The sequence below is a fragment of the Schistocerca nitens genome, chromosome 3, assembly GCF_023898315.1.
Source record: "Schistocerca nitens isolate TAMUIC-IGC-003100 chromosome 3, iqSchNite1.1, whole genome shotgun sequence".
NCBI classification, from domain to species: Eukaryota; Metazoa; Arthropoda; class Insecta; order Orthoptera; family Acrididae; genus Schistocerca; species Schistocerca nitens.
The window spans coordinates 39806654-39829111 of NC_064616.1; the positions used below are offsets into that span (position 1 = coordinate 39806654).

Below are 22458 nucleotides of genomic sequence, written 5' to 3' on the forward strand. Positions count from 1 at the left end.
TCTCTACCATTCCACTCCCGAACAGCGAGCGGGAAAAACGAACACCTAAACCTTTCTGTTCGAGCTCTGATTTCTCTTATTTTATTTTGATGATCATTCCTACCTATGTAGGTTGGGTTCAACAAAATATTTTCGCATTCGGATGAGAAAGTTGGTGACTGAAATTTCGTAAATAGATCTCACCGCGACGAAAAACGTCTTTGCTTTAATGACTTCCATCCCAACTCGCGTATCATATCTGCCACACTCTCTCCCCTATTACGTGATAATACAAAAAGAGCTGCCCTTTTTTGCACCCTTTCGATGTCCTCTGTCAATCCCACCTGGTAAGGATCCCACACCACGCCGCAATATTCTAACAGAGGACGAACGAGTGTAGTGTAAGCTGTCTCTTTAGTGGACTTGTTGCATCTTCTAAGTGTCCTGCCAATGAAACGCAACCTTTGGCTCGCCTTCCCCACAATATTATCTATGTGGTCTTTCCAACTGAAGTTGTTCATAATTTTAACACCCAGGTACTTAGTTGAATTGCCAGCCTTGAGAATTGTACTATTTATTGAGCAATCGAATTCCAACGGATTTCTTTGGTAACTCATGTGGATCACCTTACACTTTTCGTTTTTTAGCGTCAACCGCCACCTGCCACACCATACAGCAATCTTTTCTAAATCGCTTTGCAACTGATACTGGTCTTTGGATGACCTTACTAGATGGTAAATTACAGCATCATCTGTGAACAACCTAAGAGAACTGCTCAGATTGTCACTCAGGTCATTTATATAGATCAGGAATAGCAGAGGTTCCAGGACGCTTCCCTGGGGAACACCTGATATCACTTCAGTTTTACTCGATGATTTGCCATCTATTACTATGAACTGCAACCTTCCTGACAGGAAATCACGAATCCAGTCGCACAACTGAGACGATACCCCATAGGCCTGCAGCTTGATTAGAAGTCGCTTGTGAGGAACGGTGTCAAAAGCTTTTCGGAAATCTAGAAATACGGAATCAACTTGAGATCCCCTGTCGATAGCGGCCATTACTTCGTGCGAATAAAGAGCTAGCTGTGTTGCACAAGAACGATGTTTTCTGAAACCATGCTGATTATGTATCAATAGATCATTCCCTTCGAGGTGATTCATAATGTTTGAATACAGTATAAGCTGCAAGACCCTACTGCAAACCGACGTCAATGATATAGGTCTGTAGTTCGATGGATTCCTACTACCCTTCTAAACACTGGTGCGACCTGTGCAATTTTCCAATCTGTAGGTACAGATCTATTGGTGAGCGAGCAAGCTATTGTATCAGCGTAATCTGAAAGGAACCTAATCGGTATACAATCTGGACCTGAAGACTTGCCCGTATCAAGCGATTTGAGTTGCTTCACAACCCCTAAGGTATCTACTTCTAAGAAACTCGTGCTAGCAGCTGTTCGTGTTTCAAATTCTGGAATATTCCATTCGTCTTCCCTGGTGAAGGAATTTCGGAAAACTGCGTTCAATAACTCCGCTTTAGCGGCACAGTTGTCAGTAACAGTACCGTCGGCACTGCGCAGTGAAGGTCTTGCCGCTTGTGTACTTTACATACGACCAGAATTTCTTCAAATTTTCTACCAAATTTTGAGACAGTGTTTCGTTGTGGAACCTATTAAAGGCATCTCGCATTGAAGTTCGTGCCAAATTTCGCGTGTCTGTAAATTTTAGCCAATCTTCGGGATTTCGCGTTCTTCTGAACTTCGCATGCTTTTTCCATTGCCTCTGCAACAGCGTTCGGACCTGTTTTGTGTACCATTGGGGATCAGCTCCATCTCTTACCAATTTATGAGGTATTAATCTCTCAACTGCTGTTGCTACTATATCTTTGAGCCACATCTCGTCTACATTTGCATAGTCAGTTCGGAAGGAACTAAAAGGCTTTTGTACTCAAACAAATGTCACATATAATTGCAAACTATGTGTGAAAGCTAATCCAACGGCAACAGAGAGTTTGTTGAACCTCATTAAGGAACAGGAATGGCAGGATGTTTATAGTGCCAACAACATAGGTGACAAATATAATGATTAACTTCTCATGGTTGTGATTCACAGTCATATAATATTTCTTAAAAGACATCGTAGTCGCCATTGGGTGTATGAAATATTTATTATTCCGATTGCAATTTTGGCCTTAGGGCCATTTTCGAGTAATACTGCGAAAGTTACCTAAAACTTAAGGCAACTTTTGCAGTGTTACTTGAAAATGGCCCTAAGGCGGAAATTGCATTCATAATAATAAATATTTCATACAGTCAATGGTGACTACGATGTCTTTTAAGAGACAAATATAATGCTTCTCTTAACACATTTCTCATGCTCTTTGAGGGTTGCTTTCTGTTAGAACATTCTAAATGGGGTAATAGCAGTAAAAGGCAGCCTGGGTGTCTGACTAGTGGAATAAGGATATCATGTAGGCAAAAAAAAAAAAAAAAAAAAAAAAAAAAAAAAAAAAAAAAAAAAAAAGAGTTATTATATCAAAATATTAGATGTAGTCACAATCAAGCTATAGTAGCTTATTACAAACAGTATTGTAAGATGCTTAAAAATGTTACTAAGAAGGCAAAGAGTTTGGGGTATGCAAATAAAATAGCTAATTCACAGGATAAAATTAAAACCATATGGTCAGTTGTGAAGGAAGTGTCTGGTCAGCAGCACAAAGTCGACGATATAAAGTCGTGTTGTAGTAAAAATATTTCTGTTACTAATAAGTCAGATATATGTGCAGTATTTAACAATTATTTTCTCAGCATTGCTGGTGAATTAAATAAAAACTATAGGGAATTACATAACTCTTGGAAAATGCCTTTCAGAGACTGATGTGTGAAATACGCCTCTGTGGTACTGACAAGGAAGAGATTGGGTCAATAATTAAATCATTGAAGACTGAGGACTCTCATGGATATGATGGAGTGCCTAGTAGAATATTAAAGTACTGTGCTGCACATGGTAGCCCTGTGCTTAGCCATATTTGTAAATTTTCCATTAAGAATGGTCAGTTTCCTGAACGATTAAAGTATCCAGTAGTAAAGTTACTTTATGGAAAGGGAGAAAGGGATAATTTAGACCATTTTAGTCCTATTTCTATGCCATCAGTGTTTGCTAAAGTTATTGAAAAGGCTGTATATGTTAAGGATAATTGATCATTTTATATCACAAAATTTGCTATCAAATGTACAGTTTGGCTTTATAAGCCATTTAACAACTGAAAATGCTATATTCTCTTTTCTCTGTGAGTTACTGGATGGATTAAACAAAAGGTTTCAACACTAGGCATATTTTTTGAATTAACTAAGGTGTTTGATTGTGTTGATCACAAACTATTGCTCCAGAATTTGGACCATTACGGGGTATGGGGAGTAGCTCACAAGTGTTTCACCTCCTCCTTCAACAACAGACAAGAAAAGGTCAGTATTCACAGTGTTGAGAATGGCTATGATGGGGGGTCTAAGTGGGCCCCAGGGATCACTGTTGGGGCCACTCCTGTTCCTTATTTATATAAATGATATGCCCTCTAGTTTTATGGGTAATTCTAAAATATTTCTGTTTGCTGATGACACTAGCTTGGTAGTAAAGGATGTTGTGTGCAACATTGGCTCTGTTTCAAACAGTGCAGTTCTTGACATAAGTTAATGGCTTGTAGAAAATAAACTAATGCTAAATCACAGTAAGTTTAGTTTTTACAGTTTCTAACACACAATTCAACAAAACCCGACATTTTAATTTCACAGACTGGGCATATGATTAGTGAAACTGAACAGTTAGATTTCTAGGTGTTCAGATAGATAGTAAACTGTCGTGGAAAGCCCACATTCACGATCTTGTTCAAATACTTAATGCTGCCATTTGCACTATTCGAATGGTATCTGACGTAAGTGATTGTTTGACACAAAAATTAGTGTACTTTGCTTATTTTCATTCACGTATGTTGTATGGTATTGTATTTTGGAGTAACTCTTCCCATTCTAAAAGGATATTTTTGGCTCACAAACGGCCAGTTTGGGCAATAATTGGTGTAAGTTTGCGAACCTCTTGTTGACCCTGTTCACTAGTCTGGGTATTTTAACTTTGGCCTCTCTCTATATATTCTTTACTGCCATTTCTTGTTAACAGTGTCACCTTATTCCCAAGAATTAGCAGCTTTCACTCAGTTAATACTCGGCAGAAATCCAGTCTGCATTTAGATCATACTCTCTTAACTCTTGTGCAGAAATGTGTGCAATATACTGCTGCATCCACTTTCAGTGAGCTACCACAAGAATTGAAAAATGTTAGCAGTAATCCATGCGCTTTCAAATCGAAACTGAAGTTTCCTCATGGGTCACTCCTATTCTGTTGAGGAGTTCCTTGAAAAATTAAGCTGATTCTTATGTTATATTGTTCATTGCGCATACTTCAACTTGTGGCTTGATTTTTTTTCGGTTCATAAACATTTTATTTTGTCTGTTATTATTTTTATGTTGTAATTTCATTTACTGACACGTTCCATGACCTTGGAGATTTTCTCCTCAATTTGGTCTTACGGAACTAGACATGTAAATAAATAAAACTATAGATTTCGAATCTGATGCACTGCTACCACTGACATCATTACAACCATCCTGGAGAGTCCTGTCGACACCCAGCTAAATATATAACCTGTGGTAGGGATGCTCACGAGGGCGATTGCCTCCTCCTCCCCATTGCATCAACTGCAATGGTGACCATGCCATCTCCTCCCACAATTGTCCCATGTGTCTCAATGAGCAGGCTGTCCAGGAAATCTGGGTGAAGGAAAAAGTGCCTTACCTGGTCGCTTACATGTTGTTTGCTAGTCGCAAACCCTGTGTTCTACCATCTGGCACCCACAGTACTGTTATCGCTACATCTTGCCCCACAAAGGACATGGCCACGCAGACATGCGACTTCACAGTGGTTGTGAAATCGTCCAGCGTCATGGTAGCATCACCATCTCCTCTTACAGCTGTGCAACACGTCACCAAACCTTCGCCTCACAGAATGAAGTCACCAGCTACATAACTGGCAGGCCAGAAAGGACAGAAGGAATATTGCCGTGAAGACTTCCTACATCCCTCCAGCCAATCAACACCTAAGTCTTCCTCTGCTAACTGGAAAGTCTCTTAGAAGCCAGACAAAGGCAAACTGTCTTCTTCTTCACCAACTCGAAGATCCTCTTCGACAGTGTTGCCACATGATACCCTCACCTGGCCGACCTCCGTTTTGCCAGTGGACACCCCCAACCGCTTTTCCATCCTGGACTCCTCAGGGTGACAGCAGAAGAATACCGACACTTCTGCAGACCTCATGGGGCAGGATTGTCCTGCGTCTGTGCCTTGTAGCAGCAAGTCTTTGAAAGCTGGTACTCAGCAGCTGCTGAGGTGACACCCCTTCATTTTTGCTCATCTAGACTCTGATGGAACATTCATGGCCTTCGGTCCAACAAAGAGGATTTATGGCTGCTCTTAGACTCATAGCGTCCACTTGTACTCTCCCTTCAGGAAACAAAATTGCGTCCTCACAGCTGCTTTGAGCTCTCACATTTCGTCCCGGTTTGTTTTCACCTTCCCCCTGAGGTTGGCATTCCATCTCGTGGGGAAGTCATGCTGCTCATACAGGATGATATTCATAGTCAACCCATCTCCCTGGCTACCCACCTTCAAGCTGTTGCAGTTCACCTTTTCCTTTCTCACTTGACCATTTCCCTTTGTACTGTTTACATCCCTCCATTGTATGATGTCACCAGGGCAGACTCTGTGCATCTTATTGGGCAGCTTCCCAGCCCCTTTCTGCTACTCGGTGACTTTGATGCGCAACATACCCTTTGAGGTTCCAGAAAATTTCCAAGAGGTGCCCTCTTGGCTGACCTTCTTAATCAACTTAACCTCTTCTGCCTTAACACCGGAGCACCCATACTTCTTCCAGACTCCACACACACCTGTTCCCTTTTGGACCTATCCTTGTGCACTGCCCAGCTTGCCCATCATCTCAAGTGGTCCGTTCTCTGACACCTACATGAGCGACCACTTGCCGTGGCCTGTCCGTTTGCTGACTCCTACCCCACTTCCGTCCACACCCAAATAGCAGCTTACTAAGGCCAACTGGAGGCTTTACTCCTCCCTGATGTCCTTCGATGAACAACATTTTCCCAGTTGTGATGCTCAGGTGGAATATCTTACAAACATTATCCTCACCACCGCAGAATGTTCCATTCCTCACACATCCTCTTTACCACTCAGTGTCCTGGTCCCTTGGTGGACTGTGGCACTGGGACGTGCTCTCCGTGTTTTTAACCATCATCCTACAATGGCAAACTGCATTCGTTATAAACAGATGCATGCACAGTGTCGTTGTGTTCTTTGGGATAGCAAAAGAGCTAGCTGGATTTCATTCACTAGTTGGTTAACAGTACCAGTCCCTCTTCTGTCGTGTGGGCCAACCTCCAACGGTTCTCTGGGACCAAAATCCATTCCCCAATTTCCAGCTGGACAGTAATAGACAATGTCATCGAGGACCCAGTTGCTATTTCCAACACCTAAGGCTGCCATTTTAAGGAGATTTCGACCTCATCCCACTATCACCCTGCCTTCGTCCCTCAGAAACTAGTGGAGGCGGCTTGGGCGACTGTGAGTGCTACAATGTCGCCTTTACTATGAGGGAGCTCTATTGTGCTCTCACTTCATCCCTATCCTCCACCCCAGGGCCAGACGCTGTTCGCATTTAGATGTTGCAGCACCTTTCTCTTGCGGGCAAGCACTTTCTGCTTAATATGTAGAACCACATCTGGGCAGAGGGCATCTTTCCCAGACCCTGGTGTGAAGCCACTGTCATACCCATACCTAAGCCTGGTAAGTACAAACACCTTCCTTCAAGCTACAGCACCATGTCTCTCACTAGCTATGTTTGCAAAGTGATGGAACATATGATTCATGCCCGGCTGGTATGGCGGCTCGAGTCTTGCGATTCACTAACGAATGCGCAGTGTGGATTTCGAGCATGGCATTCTGCAGTTGACCATCTCGTCACTCTGTCCACCCATGTCATGAGTGGTTTTCTGCAGAAATCCCAAACTGTGGCTATATTTTTCGATTTGGTCAAAGCCTACAACACCTGTTGGAGGACTGATATTCTCTATACTCTCTACACGTGGAGCTTCTGTGGCAGCCTGCCCTGTTTCCTTCAGGAATTTTTTAAAGACAGAGTATTCAAGGTACATGTGTGTTCTGCCTTGTCGGACACATTTATTCAGGAAAATGGTGTGCCTCAAAGTTCCATCCTGAGTGTAATCCTCTTTGCTATCACAATTAACCCTATAATGGCCTGTCTCCCGCTGGGCATTTCCGACTCTTTTTTTTTTGACGATTTTCTTATCTACTGCAGTTCTCCATGGACTTGTCTCATTGAGCAGTGTCTGCAGCTCTGTCATGATCATCTTTACTCATGGTGCATCGGCAGTGGTTTTCGTTTTTCCACTGACAAAACCGTTTGTATGAATTTCTGGTGGTGCTATTGGTTTCTTCCACCATCTTTACATCTTGGGCATGTTGCTCTTCCATTCATTGAAACTACGAAATTCCTGAGGCTCATGCTCAATAGAAAATACTCTTGGTCCTCCCATGTGTCTAAAAGCCCTCTGTATGTGGTCCCTCAGTGTCCAACGTATCCCCAATGGTACTTCCTGGGGCGCATATCTAACCATCCTCCTCTGTTTGTACCAGTCCCTTGTCAATTTGAAACTAGACTGTGGGTGTTTCGTTTATGCATCTGCATGTCCGTCCGTATTACACCATCTCAATACTATCCACCATTGTGGCATCCATTTGGCCTTTTACACTAGCCCGGTTGAGAGTTTGTATGCAGAAGCTGCCCAACAACAGCTGTCATATCACCGTGACTTTCTCCTCAGCAGATATGCATGCCGTTGGTCTGCCATGCAAGGCCATCCATCCTATGCCTCCTTCTGCCTCCTCCTTTGAGGACTCCTTTGATCGTCAGTATGGGGCACATCCCTCTTCTCTGTTACCTCCTGGAGTTCGCTTTCGGCTCTTTCTCCGGCAGCTTTTCCGGTGGTTATGAACCCTTCAACACCGTGGCTTCGAGGTTAACTTCACACTTCCTGCAACTTTCCCAGTGGGTGTGAACCTTTCACCACCTTGGTTTTGTGCAGCAGCCCGTGTTCACCTTAGCCTTCATTCGCTTCCTAAGGACATTGCTCCAACATCAATCACTCTATCATCTTCAGTTTCATGACCTTTGCGTGGCATTTCGCAGTAGTACCTTTGTGTACACTTATGGCTCTCGAACTGACCATGGTGTTGGGTATGCCTTCGTCATTGGCGTCGACATTTTTCGATATCGGCTTCCGGAACAATGATCAGTAATTACAGCAGAGCTCTTCACCCTCCATCAGGCCGTGCAGTACATCCGGCGACACAGGCTTTTCATTTGTGTCATCTGCTCAGACTCTGTGCTCTTCAAAGCCTCTGTGTGCTGCACACTGTCCATCCCTTACTGCAACTGGTTCAGGAAAGTTGTTACTTGCTCACTCTTGATGGAGACACTGTGATGTTTATGTGGGTTCCTGGTCATGTTAGTCTGATAGGAAACGAGGCTGCTGATGTTGCTGCCAAGGCTACAGTCCTTGTTTCTCAGCCCACTAATTCTTATATTCCCTCCGATGATGTCTTTGTTGCTGTCTGTCAGCAGGTGGTGTCACTGTGGCATCACTACTGGTCCTCCCTTCGTGGGAACAAGCTCTGGGTTATTAAGCTTCTCCCAGCGGCTTGGATGACCTCCTCTTGGGCCTCTCACCACGAGGAGATCATTTTAATAAGGTTACGTGTTGGGCACTGTCTCTTGAGACATCGCCATTTGTTAAGTGGTGCTCCCCCACCACTTTGTGCACAACTTTTGACTGTCTGTCATTTCCTGATGGAATGCTCATTTTTCAGCTGCTTACATTCCTGTTTGTGTTTGCCGTCTGAGTTATCGGCCGTTTTAGTGAATGACACAAGGACTGTCGACCATGTTTTACTTTTGATCCTTCATAGCAATATGGCAAAGGCCATTTAATTTTTGTTCTGGACCTCCGTCATTCTATGGTGTATTTTATAGACCTTTCTCCACATTCTTGTTTTTAGCTGTCTTCTCTTCCATTGAATAGGATGGACGTGCAACAGTTTTTAACTCCTCTCCTTTGTCTTCATATTCCACAGTTTTGACATGGGCGCATGTGACCGTAGTTGTTTTTGCACCCTAAAACAGAACAAAACAATGATCATGATCATTATCATGATCATCATCATCTTCTTCAGTGTGTTAACGGAGTTTTCTGTCCCTTCAATGTGCATGTGGGCAAGTTTGCTGGGCATATAATGTTAGCTATTAGGTACATAAAAATAAACTTGCTGCATTGTAGAAACAATACTTTTTTGATTCTTGTTTTACTCTGTCAGGGATATCCCACAGTGTGTTTGGCTTACTGTGTTTTCTCGTAGTTATTAATGGACAGTGGTTTTGTAGTGACCTTACACAGGCTCCACAACCAAAACAAAGTTCTTAGGTAGACATAAAGCAATATCAACTTTATTTTAACAAACATAAAAGTCATGCATCACATGAAATTAACTATTGTAACTAATTGTCTGAATAAAGAACATAAAACTCTTCTGAAATTATGTGAACTGTTTCTGGAGTTTGTGACAAATGGACAACTCTAGACCTTCTATATCTGGTGTGGACCACTTTGACTGTTGAATGAAATTAGAACAACTTCAGAGTACAGACAGATCAAAAGGGAATTGATATCTTGTTAACCACAAGCACTAAGTTCAGTAAGCTGGCGAATACAGAGTCCTTGCACCTGAGGAGTACACAGAGGCAAGTGGACTTACGTGTCCTGATACAGAACCTCTCCCCTCCCCAGGTGAAGAGACGGTTGATCATTTCAACATCTCGGAAGTGAGTCAGAGGCGTCCATTGCAGGTGGTCACCCTGGACCCTCCCTGTTGATGTCCAATGGGATGGGAGCTGCTTGTCTCCTTGTCGTGGATGTCAGCATTGTGCTGACCAGAGGGCTCCAACTGCTAAATTTTGTGGTGCTGCGGCAGTAGATCAACCCTCTCATAACCCGGATGATGGATGCCTGGAACAAAAAGACTGGTGGAGTACCTTGGTCCTTTTGAGGGTGAAGCTGACTAATGTGCCTGTGAGCCATGGCTGGTCTGGGAGCCAGATTACTGGTCCGGGAGCCAGATTACTGCTACGGCCTGACCCAAGTGCTTAATGACCTGCACCGGGACCCACCAATGTGTACCCAGTGGCACAACCCTTGTCCCCACATTGTTATGAAAGTGACACCAATGTAGCAGTGGCCCTGATAGACGGTCATTGTGGGCCACTGGTTTGGCTAGAGAACTCAGTTACTGACTGTGTGGATGCAAACATGCATTATCGATGGCGCGAATGCAGTGTTTGTGTGAAAACACTGTCCTGGAGAGTCACTGGAGCCTGCATCCTGTCCAGCCAGCAGTCGAGAAGATGCTTTGAACTAGAGTGTTGTATTATGGAGCAATCCTGAACTTCAGACATAGGGGGACTCAACCACTTCCAAATATAATTTGTTGAAAAGATCCAATGCCAAAATTTGCATAGCTCTTTTTGTTGAAACTACCTAGACATGAGCCATAAAAGGCAATCCATGATACTGTATGGTGGATCTAAATCATCATAATACAGTAATGTTATTGTTACTGTAATTCTTCAACTGTTTGGCAAATGGTTGAAGCGGCTGCGACCCCAGCTCCTTGTAGGTAGGCACATTGGTAATTATTGTGGAGGTTCCTATGTCAGTGTGGAACTTGACTAGAATGGTGTTAATTTGTAATTCCAATGTCAGCGTACTGGTCAACCTGTGTAACACTGGCTGAACTTGGAGAACGTTCGGACCTGGCCTCCAAACATCAGTTTCAGTATCCAAATCTATATCCCAAAGGCGCATGTTATCTAAGGTCTTTTTGTTGGTGGAGTTACATCTTCCATCTTGTGTCCCAGTTTGCAACAAAATGTACATTTTGCTTTTCTAAAATAGCACTGTTACCATTGGTGAGAGAGGAAACAATTGCTGCAGGACTGCAACATCCTGAAAACCGAGTCACTCAAATTCTCTGGGGGGATAGTGTGAGTGTAGTTGTGTTCTGAGAACCTGTGCTTCCTGAACATTATTGGTGCAGTCAGTGCCTGCATGCTGGACAAGTTGAAAACAACTGATATGGCTCTCGTACAGCTGCAAGGATCGCATTGTCTGTTAAAATGCTCAAATGAACAGATGATGAGCTGACAACGAGGTATCACTGAGTTTCATCAAATCCTTCCAATCTCCCTTGTCCTGTTAATGTACAAGGATCATGTGTCTAAACAAAATGTCACTATAGGATTGTTTACATTTCAAACTAGTGCACTGGAAATGACAGCCCTGAGAAAGATCCTGTAACTGCATTTTCCATTCTTGGTACATTTGACATTCCTTTTTGTGACAGCTAAAAAAATTTGTGGCAAGCAATTGCCACATGTATCTGGGAATCACAATATCACCTTAAGATGGTTGTACAGTAAGTCAAACCCCACGTTTGATCTTGGGGCTCAGCTATTAGAGGAATCTATAAACTTAAAGACCTGAATAGGCTAATAAAAGACCTGTTGCTGGGTATCACCTCAGATTGCCTGTGGGGGAAATGCAGTTTCAGTCAAGCAGTGTAATTTAGCCAGGGTTCCATCTTCTTATCAAAAGCAGGAATGGTGGTGACACTGACTCGATTCCTTTTACCGTTCAGTTGATCTGTGAAAGTCAGTTGGATACTTCTGGTGGCATGTTGATGCCAGCTAACTTCTCGAACAGTGGTACATGGGTGTGCTGCATCACTTGCTGTGACTGTTGTAACGTCTGTGTTGAGAGCGGCCGTACTGAAAGGAGAATTGAACATCAGAACACCAGTTACGTGATACAAAATCTTGTGGAAAACTGTCCTGAAATCACAATTTACTTTCGGAATTGTCACAATTTGTACAACTGCCTTTACTGAACACCTTTTCACCAATGACTGTAGTGACCTTAAGCTGGCTCCCCAGGAAAAAAAAAATTCCCAGGTAGAAATAAAACAATATCAACTTTATTTTAACAAACATAAAAGCCTTTTTTCACATAAAATCCACCGATGTAATTGTCTGAACAAGAATTATTAAGAGCTTTTGAAATTATGTGAACTGAGTCTGGTGTTTATGGCAAACTGACAACTCTAGAACTTAAATGTCTCATGGGGAGGACTATCACCATTGGGTGAAATTAGGATAAATTCAAAATACAGATGGACTACAAGGGAATGGCTGTCAGTTAATCGCAAGTACTAAGTTCAATAAACCAGCGAATACAAACTTATTGCACCCAAGTCCAAAGAGGCCAAGTCGTAGAGGTGGAGGCTCATTGCTCACCGATGGCTTACCATTGTTGAGGTGAAGGAATGAAAGCATGATCTTTTTAAATAATAGAAAAAAATTTCACCTTGTAGAGGCAGCAGAGAGAATTTGACTGGAACACTGTAAATTAGTAATGCTTTACATTATCGGGAATAGAGAATGTGATTTAATGTAATTCGTTAAAATTTTTAAAAAAATTTGCAAAAGTCTTTTACTACATTATATGGACTACAAGATGCACTTTTTTCTTTGAAAAATTGCCTCCAAAATTCATGTGCATTTTATACTTGAAATTAATGTAAAAATGCTCAGTGTTTGATTTAAAATTCCCACCAGTTTTAAAAATGGCCATGTATTTGACACCGTGGGAAACCTATCTGTATCTGGCAACACTGGATTCAGATGGCAGCAGCAGTGCATTGATGCAACGAATATGAGTTGTGGGGATTCACAAGCTTGCTAACACTGTCTCCCTCCTGCCCCACCATCACAAACCCAGAACACTGTATATCCTGTGATGCATCATTACAGTCTACGGTGCCAGTGACCTTGAACTGAAAGTGATTTGTGTTATCAGTAACAGTACAATATTTTTGTTAGTAGCTAGTTTCATAATGGAAAAAAAAGGTATTCAGATGATATGGGATATAAATTGAAAGTAATAGCATATACAAAAAAACATGGAAACAGAGCAGCTGAGTGGCGTTTTGGCCCTCCACCAATTGGAGGGGGGGGGGGGGGGGGCATTTGAAATTGGTGGTCTAGTTAGTTTACCAATAGGTGACACTGTAAGCATCTGAACATAAACGAGTTGAGCTACAAATGACAGACGAAACACAATAAGACGGCTATGGTTTGAGTTGCACATTACACCATCCGTACTATTATTGCACTGTTAGTTAGGTAAGCCCATCCACCACGGCAATGTTGTGCCAAATTGGATTGGAAAAATTGATTTTTAATTGTCCTGGGGCCAAAAACCACATAAAAAGCAAAATGACATTGGTTTCTGATTGTCATGAGACTGATGCAAGACATGTTCAATATGCTGTCCACTGTTTTCTGCCACAAGTTGAAACTGACAAACAGCACGTTTCACAACATATCAGAGTGTCTTGAGGATCATGTTCAGAATGTGTTGTGCAGTGCATGCCTTCAATTCACTACGTTCATAGTTGAAGTGCTGAACACATCGTCTTTTGCATAACCTCACAGACAGAAATCACACGGATTAAGATCAGGGCATGTGGATGGCCATGCTGTAGGGAAATGACAGCTGACAATTGTAGCATTTCCGAAATGCCTCTGCAGCAGCTGCTTCACTGGTTGTGCAATGTCCAAAGAAGCACTACCTTGCATAAATATGATTATACCCACACATCCACACTATTGAAGGGTTAGATGGTGCTGGCGCACAAGACTCTTACAGCATTTACCAGTGATGGTACGGGTAATAGAGCCTGCAGGACTCATGTTCTCAAAAAACTATGAGTCTATAATAAACAGTGCCATCAGTCCCGCACTACATACAGTCATCTTTTTGCAGAATGTAATGGTACCAGTTGATATGCATGCGTATTTTCCATTGCCCATATTCTGCTATTCTGCATATTGACTTGGAGATGGAAGTGAGCTTTATCTGTCCACAGTATGTTCCATGGTCATTGATTGTCCACTTTCATGCAAGCAAGAAATTCCAGAGCGCACATTTGTCTTGCTGGTAGGTCAGCAGGAATCAACTCCTGAAGATGGGTGATTTTGTATGGGTAGCAATGCAGGATGTTTTGTAGGATTTTATGCACTGAGCTTGCAGGAATGTCCAACGTTCAGGCAATTCCCTGTGCACTGCTTGTTAACACCCCACCACTTGACCCCTTCCTGCAATGCTGTGGTCACATCTTTGACAGACATTGGATCTACTGCTTTCCTCCCTCTGCCACATTGCACATCATTTTCTCCAGTCCCGAAGCAGATGTCAGACCAAAGCCATTTTTGTGTAAAAGAGCTTTACCAGCAATGTGCGATCTTTCATGGAGATAATCATGTTGGGTATCTGAGATACAAATGAGGAACAGCCTTGTCACGCAGCTGCTGGTGTGCATATTCTGATGTTTACAGCTAGTGGTCAAATTTTTGCTAAATTTTTTTGTATTTCTTGATGTTTCCTCCTGCTCCAATAATATGCTGTTCAGATTTATGTCATTTGAGTAGTGGTTCTCTTTCTACAGTGTTTAGAAACTGGAACTTTAATTATGGACACCCGATGTATCATCTGGCTCATTTCCTGCAGGTGTAGACCATTCTCAATTAGTGTGCCATTGCATAAAAGTTTTTTTCTCTAAACTTGCCTTTCATACAGTTGCCGTGACGCAATACATGCGCAGAGACGTGCTCTTCATGTTTTCTGCTGTCATCCTATGTTGGCCAACTGTATACACAATAAGCAGTTACGTGTGCGATGCTGGTGCATCATACGCGATAGCAAGAAGGCAAGCTGGGATTTCTTTACCAGCTCCTTTAATACCTTCACTCCCTTATCAGTTTTTTGGAGTTCAATCCGATGGATATCCGGCACGTCCAGTTTTTTCCTGACCTCTGGGCTGTCACGCAGGATACCTTAGTGTAGCCGGCCGCAATCTCTTTAACTCACTGGGTCGACACTTTGCTGAGATTTCGAGCTCTTATAATTACCCACCAGACTTTCTCTCAAAGAAACGGGTAGCAGAAGAGCAGCCTCTTGCTTTTTCCTCTCAAGAACGTGAAAGCAATAATGCTGTTTTTTCTATGTGGGAACTCAGACATGCACTCTCCTCCTCTCGCTCGTCTGCTCCAGGACTGGATGGTGTCAATGTCCAAATGTTGCTGCATCTATCATACCCTAGTCTGTGCAACCTCCTTCGCCTTTATAATCGACTTTGGGTCGACAGTACCTTTCCCAGAAGATGGCGGGAAGTTATCATCATTCTTGTTCCGAAACCTGGAAAGGTCAAACATCTCCCCTCCAGCTCTCACCCAATCTCTCTCACAAGTAGTGTTTGTAAGGTTTTGGAGCGTATGGTAAATTGCCATTTAGGCTGGTGTCCTGAAACCTTTTAACAAGTGTCCAATGTGGCTTCCGAAAGCATCGTTCTGCAGTTGACCATGTTGTTGCTCTCTCCACTTACGTCTTGAACAATTTTCAGGCATCCTCCGCACACTGTTCTCATGGGGCTTTCGAGGTCGGCTACCCCTTTCCATCCGTGAATTTATGACAGAGCGCACATTTAAGGTGCGGGTGAACACTACTTTATCCCGTACTTTCTCCCCAAGAAAACGGGGTGCCCCAGGGCTCCGTGCTAAGTGTTGTACTATTTACCATCAGCATAAATCCAATTATAGATTGTCTCCTTCCCGATGTTTTGCGGTCCCTCTTTGTTGATGATTTTACAATCTACTATAGCTCTCAACGGACCAGCCTTCTCGAACGACATCTTCAAGGATGTCTCGATTGCCAACACTCATGGAGCATCGAAACTGGCTTCCAATTTTCTCCCAGTAAGACTGTCTGTGTAAATTTTTGGCGTCATAAGGAGTTTTATCCTCCTTCCCTACATCTAGGCCCTGTTGACCTTTCTTTTGCAGACGTTGCCAAATTCTTGGGACTTAGGTTTGACAGAAAACTTTGTTGGTCTTCCCATGTTTCATATCTTTCGGGTCACTGTCTGAGCTCCCCCAACACCCGCCGTGTTCTGAGTGGTACCTCCTGGGGAGCGGACCGAGTGGTACTCCTCCACCTATATCACATGTTAGTGCACTCAAAATTGGACTGTGGAAGCATAGTTTACTCCTCTGCATGGCCGTCTATTCTTTGGCATCTAGATTCTGTTCACCACCATGGATTGCGTTTAGCATCCAGAGCTTTTTACACTAGCCCCTTGGAGAGCCCTTACACTGAGACTGCTGAACCTCCGCTGTCCAATCTCTGAGCTGTCCTTCTGAGTCGTTACGCTAGTCATCTGTCTTCCATGCCTGCTCATCTGACCTATGCCCTTCTTTTCGACACCTCCTTGAAATTAGGGTATGCATGCAACCCTTCCTCTCTACTACCACCAGGAGTCCGCTTCCGTCAGCTGCTACATTCACTTTCCTTCCAATTTCCTAAAACTTGCTTGACAAATGGGAGTACGGCGCCACCTTGGCTTTGTCCCCGGACCTGCCTTCTCCGTGATCTTTGTCAGCTTCCCAATGATAGTACCTCCCCTATAGTTTATTGTCGGGCATTTGGTGCTCTATGTGCACAAATGGAGCATGCCACATTTATTTACACTGTCATCTCCAAGGCCACCTTTGGTGGCAGGAGTGCCTATATTATTGACAGCACCCCTATTAGATTTTGGCTTCCTGACCAGTGTTCTGTTTTTACTGTGGAGCTTTACACTGTTCTCCAGGATGTCCAATACATCCGTTGCCATCAGCAGGTACAGTATATTATATGCTCGGATTCGCTCAGCTCTCTTCTCAACCTCCAAGCTCTTTATTCCGTCCACCCTCTCGTCCACTGGATTTAGGACTGCCTCCACATGCTCCACTTGGGGGGCATCTCTGTGGCATAACTGAATCCCTTTGCATGGTTTCCTTTGCCAATCTGTAGAGCGTTTTATACCGCTGTGTTGCTCTTTTATGGCACACACATTGGTCTGCACTTCAGGATAATAAACTATGGGACATAAAACCTCTTCCCTGTGCTTGGATCTCTTCCCACCAGTCGTCGGGAGGAGGTAATTTTAACTAGACTATTTTAATCCGCTACTTGCCTGTTTACAGCTGTCGCCTGATATATCTTCCCTTTTAGCAGATGACTCATGCTCAGCTTATCGTATCGTTGAGTTTATCAGTGTTAGTGAGAAGACATCGCTCATCTGAAGCTTTTTTCGGGGAAAACAACCCCCCTTCAAGAGCACTTTTCAAAGATTTCCTTCTGTTTTTAGTTTCTCTCTTTGAGTTTCGCTCCCATTGCTGCTGATTTAAATTCCTGTTTTTACTTTTCACTAAGCCACACAATGGGCATTCATGACCATAGCTTTTTTGCGCCTTAAAAACATAATCTAAAAAATTAAAAAAAAATCTAACAGTTGTAATGAGAACAGCAATGAAATTTCATACAGGTTCCAGAGGACAGTCAGGACAGTGTACACAATACAGTTCACAGTTAGTTCCTGAGAGCATAGTCCAAGTAATTATTATGATGAATGTACAAAAGTAAATGAGAGAGAGAACTCTGTGCTCCAGGGTTATATGATGTTTGTTTGTTTATTGGTGAACCGTGATGGTGTCGATCATTGACGGTGCATGCAGGCCACATTGTGGTGCTGTCCTCTGATGTTTGGTTGTGCCGCCACCTCGTGGCCAATGACATGCTGCCTGGCAGTGGCAGGGGCAGGTTGAATAGTAACAGCTTGCATCTGGCACATGCTTCTACAGTGTTACCACATTGGCTTTCAGCTACCCACTTGTTAAGGCACAGTCAAACAGAGAGTAGGTTAGCACCTCGAGCAACGTACATTGTTGCCTGGTGCAGGAAATGATAGATAGATGCAGGTGCTTAAACCTTGAAGTGAAAAATGAACAAGAAGAAGAAGAAGAAGAAGAAGAAGAAGAAGAAGACGATAGACTGTTAGCCGAGTTCAATACTAGATCATTCATATACACCACAGTGATTGAATACCGCAAAACGCACAAAAAAATCAACTTTATAACAATGAAGATTTCCACGTGAGCAGACTTCAGATTCTATAGTTTGTACTTACAAATTCACTTACAGATTTACTTTATTGTAGCAATGCAATGTGTTTAATTTTGCAGTATTATTCATGCTGAGCTACAATGATGTATCTTCCAGGTATTGGAGCTGACGATGCGTTTATATTCTGCAAAATGTGGCAATGTATTAAAGCAGAGAGAAACAGCTGGACAGTGGTGAAATTAATGGAGGAAGCATTGTCTAATGCGGCACTATCAATGTTCGTAACATCTCTTACAACTGCAGCTGCTTTTTATACCTCATGTGTGAGCTACATAACAGCAATAAGGTGTTTTAGGTGAGCATTGTGTTAGTTTTTATTGTGACTAAACTTCATTATGTTGAAGTCATGATTCTAGAGAATTCTTGTTTAATGAACATTTATCTTTGGAATGTATTAAAATGTCATTAATGTTTTTGTGGTCTTTTGTTTCAGTATTTTTGCAGGCACTGCAACATTGGCAAATTTTGGGATGATGGTTACTTGGCTACCTGCTAGTGTTGTGGTGTCAGAATACTGGTGCTGTAGATCTAGGTTTCCCTTTCGGTGGCTGAGATCAGAAAATGTGTGTTCCTGTGGTGGAAGATTTTTGTCTTTTGACAAACTGGTCGTTACAGTTGTTTTGAAATTTAAATACATGTGGCTCACAATGTTAGGCATTTTGGCATTAATAAGTGTTGTTATTGTATTCTGGTGGCCACGTTTTAGTCTTCCAGACACAAGAGACTTCCAGCTGTTTGACAGCAGCCATCCATTTGAACAGTATGAGTTGCACTACTCAGAGAAATTCCTTTTCGAAAGAATTAACAAGGTAAGCAGATAACTGAATGCTCTTAATTTATCTTTAATTGTAATTGACCAAGTAATATGTATTTTTAACCAGAGACTAAAACTGAAATAATAAACTTTTGCTCATTATTGTGAAACAAGTTAAAACTACCAGGCACAAGCAACTGTGCAATCCAGTCATACCCCACAAACTATTTCAAAGGTTCAACTTGCCTCTGTTTCCTCTCCATACTTTCCAGACTCCAGGGAGTCTCTCCTATAATGCTGTATGACTCCCATAGGACAAAGGTTATAACAGAGAGTTCAATTTAACCAGAGCATCAAGTTGAATATTTTGTGTATAATTCATAAACATGTATGGACAAATTTATCTATGTAGCTATAGATTCGACCACAACTTCTCACTTAGTCATTTGGCAACACAATGGATGGAATAAGTGTTTGTTAATCAAAATATCCACGGGTGTGCTGCCGGTCTATAGTGTCCAACGGGCACAATATTTCGGCAATCATACATGTCGCCATCATCAGGTGAACTGACGGACTGAGCTCCTGTGAACGTGCCGGCACGGAGATCCGTACGCTATGGCTGATCAGAGGGAACTGGGTTCGGTCGCGGCGGCGGCCAATTTAAATACCCTCCGCCCGCGGCGCGCTCCCTCCGCCGTCCGCGCCCCGCACCACGGTCGCGCGGTGGAACAGATTGCGACAGCGTCTGAGATGACATCGGTGTGATGGCTCTGTCCGCCGTGGTCGTCACAACTATAAGTTTGCTCGATTTACTCTTGATTAACATAATCGCTGGTTCCCAAGCCTTGCTAAGATTATAGCCACAGTCACGGTTTATGAGGTCGTCATTGGTGCGAATTTCAATGGCCTCTCTAACAACGCTGTCCCAGTATCTCGACGTCTGTACCAGAATCCTCGTGCGGTCATACTCCATAGTGTGATTTTCCGACAAACAATGTTCAGTGACCGCCGACTTGCTCGGATACATCAGCCGAGTGTGCCTCTGGTGTTCACGGCATCGATCCTCGACGGTACGCATCGTCTGACCAATATACGACTTGCCACATTGACACGGAATCTGGTACACGCCGGCCTTCCTCAAACCGAGGTCATCTTTGGCGCTCCCCACCAGTACACAGGTTTTATTCGGAGGACAAAACACAGTTCCGACCCGGTGTTTCTTCAGAATGCGGGCGATTTTCCCCGAGAGTGCGCCTGTGTATGGAATAAATGCAGTGCCTACCTCCTCTCTCGTGACTTCATCCATCTCAACAGGTTGTGCTGCAGTGGTTGGGCGGAGAGCACGTTGTATCTGCCACTCTGAGTACCCATTTTTTCGAAATACAGTTCTCAGATGTTCCAATTCCTGGGGTAGACTCTCTGTGTCAGAGATAGTGCGCGCCCTATGTACTAGAGTTTTAAGTACCCCATTCCTCTGTGAAGGGTGGTGGCAGCTGTCTGCGTGCAAATACAGATCAGTGTGCGTTGTCTTCCGATACACCCCATGAGCTAGGGTGCTGTCAGCCCTTCTCTTGACCAAGACGTCAAGGAAAGGTAATTTACACTCCGCCGCTGCGACCGAACCCAGTTCCCTCTGAGCAGCCATAGCGTACGGATATCTCCGTGCCGGCACATTCACAGGAGCTCAGTCCGTCAGTTCACCTGATGATGGCGACATGTATGATCGCCGAAATATTGTGCCCGTTGGACACTATAGACCGGCAGCACACCCGTGGATATTTTGATTATCAAATACGCCGGGAGAAACTCAAGAATCATATGTGTTTGTTGTTTTCATGAAGTACTTGTCTACACCTGTTTGATCATTTTATCCCTATTTATATTTTGGTTTCATCATTTAGCCATCTGCAAAAAGTGTGTTTTTAATTTTAACCTGCAATAGGAATACAAATTTTGGAAACTGTCTAATGACAGTAATAATGAACGAGTTTATTGCACCGTGTGTACCAGAGAATTTTCTGTTGTACATAAAGGAAAAGGTGATATTAGAGATCATGCAAAACAGCTAAACATAGGAGTGTTATTAATGCTACTGCTTCACCAGACTTTTTTAAAGCCAAAGATGGGAATAACAATTACTATGCTGCCAAAGAGGCAATTTCTAAGGTGACAAAAGACAGATATTTCATTTTTCAATATTTCTAAAATGGGCCAGTTCACGATGTCTTTTCCTGGGACATTTGCTTCAGTTGAGAGAGGTTTTTTTTTCAATTATTTGGAACATTTGGTGTGCAGAAACGGCTAGACTTCCAGTATTTACTTTTAAATATGTGCTAAATGTTAAAATTAATTCAGAACATTCTTAAAAATTCATGTCTGCTGCAAAATGCCACTGAATAACTAAAGTTTAATGTATATGTACACTGTTAAAACTTTTAAGAAATTTCAAAATATGGCAAGGCTGTTTAGTGGAGACATTGAAAGCATGCACAACCATTGTTTCACAGAGTGCATACATGCTGGGAAATCTGAGAAAAACATGGGAGTTCTTTCATCTGGAAAAAATCCGGAAAAAAACAGGATTTTTTTTTAGAACTCTGAGAATTTTCCATAATTTTAGTTTTCAGTTAAATTTTTATAATTTTCACTGGTAAGACCTGACACAGTCTAGCAGATAATTTTGCTTTAGCCTGCTACTACAGGATAATACTGCAGCAATAAAATATAAACGAGAGAATAGCACCTAAATAAAACTTTAGTTGCAAATAAAATGTGTCATTTACAACAGAACACAGTGCACACACAAGCATCTGCTGACAGCAAAATGTGTCAAAGGATTTAGGATGGAGACTATGCAATACTTCGTTACAACTAACTGCTTTTGATGGGTGTGACGTCACAACTGTTTACGTTTCTAACAGATAGTGGGAAAATATTGTGACTGATGGTTTACTTTCAAAATAAATTTCCTTTTATACAAGATGAATTATGTTGTGTGTCAGAATGTGCTAGGAATTTCTAAGCACTTAGAAAAATTTCAGGCTCAGAAGGCCAGACATTTGTGCCACTATTTAAAATTTTACTGGCACATTTGTATATGATATAGCTTAAAGGGTAACACAAGCTAAAGAATACCAAGCTTCAAGGTTAGTCTTTCATATTTATTGTAGTACTTTCATAGATTACCAATTATGTAATAATGATTATCATGTGAGGTGAGTTCTTGAACAATTTCATGCATAATTGGCTTTTCTATGGGAAAGTCAAAGTGCTCAGTGGAACATCTATTCTTACAAGTAACCCGCAAAATGTTCAGTGCACAGCAGTGAAATTTATAATTGGGATTGTCAGAAATATTCAGCTGCTGCAATTTAAGCTGTGCTCATTGGATTCAGCCTAACCACACCCACAGAAAA

The 22458-nt window shown here is 42.5% G+C and overlaps 1 protein-coding gene across 1 annotated transcript in view; it reads left to right on the forward strand.

The window, feature by feature from the left end:
• The window catches only part of LOC126247987 (protein dispatched), a 148787-nt gene that overhangs the window by 119984 nt on the left and 6345 nt on the right, over window positions 1-22458 (forward strand). The window contains exons 10-11 of the mRNA XM_049948570.1: window positions 18382-18580; window positions 18719-19094. Of these exons, the coding sequence (XP_049804527.1) occupies window positions 18382-18580; window positions 18719-19094 (575 nt within the window). The remainder of the gene's footprint in view (window positions 1-18381; window positions 18581-18718; window positions 19095-22458) is intronic.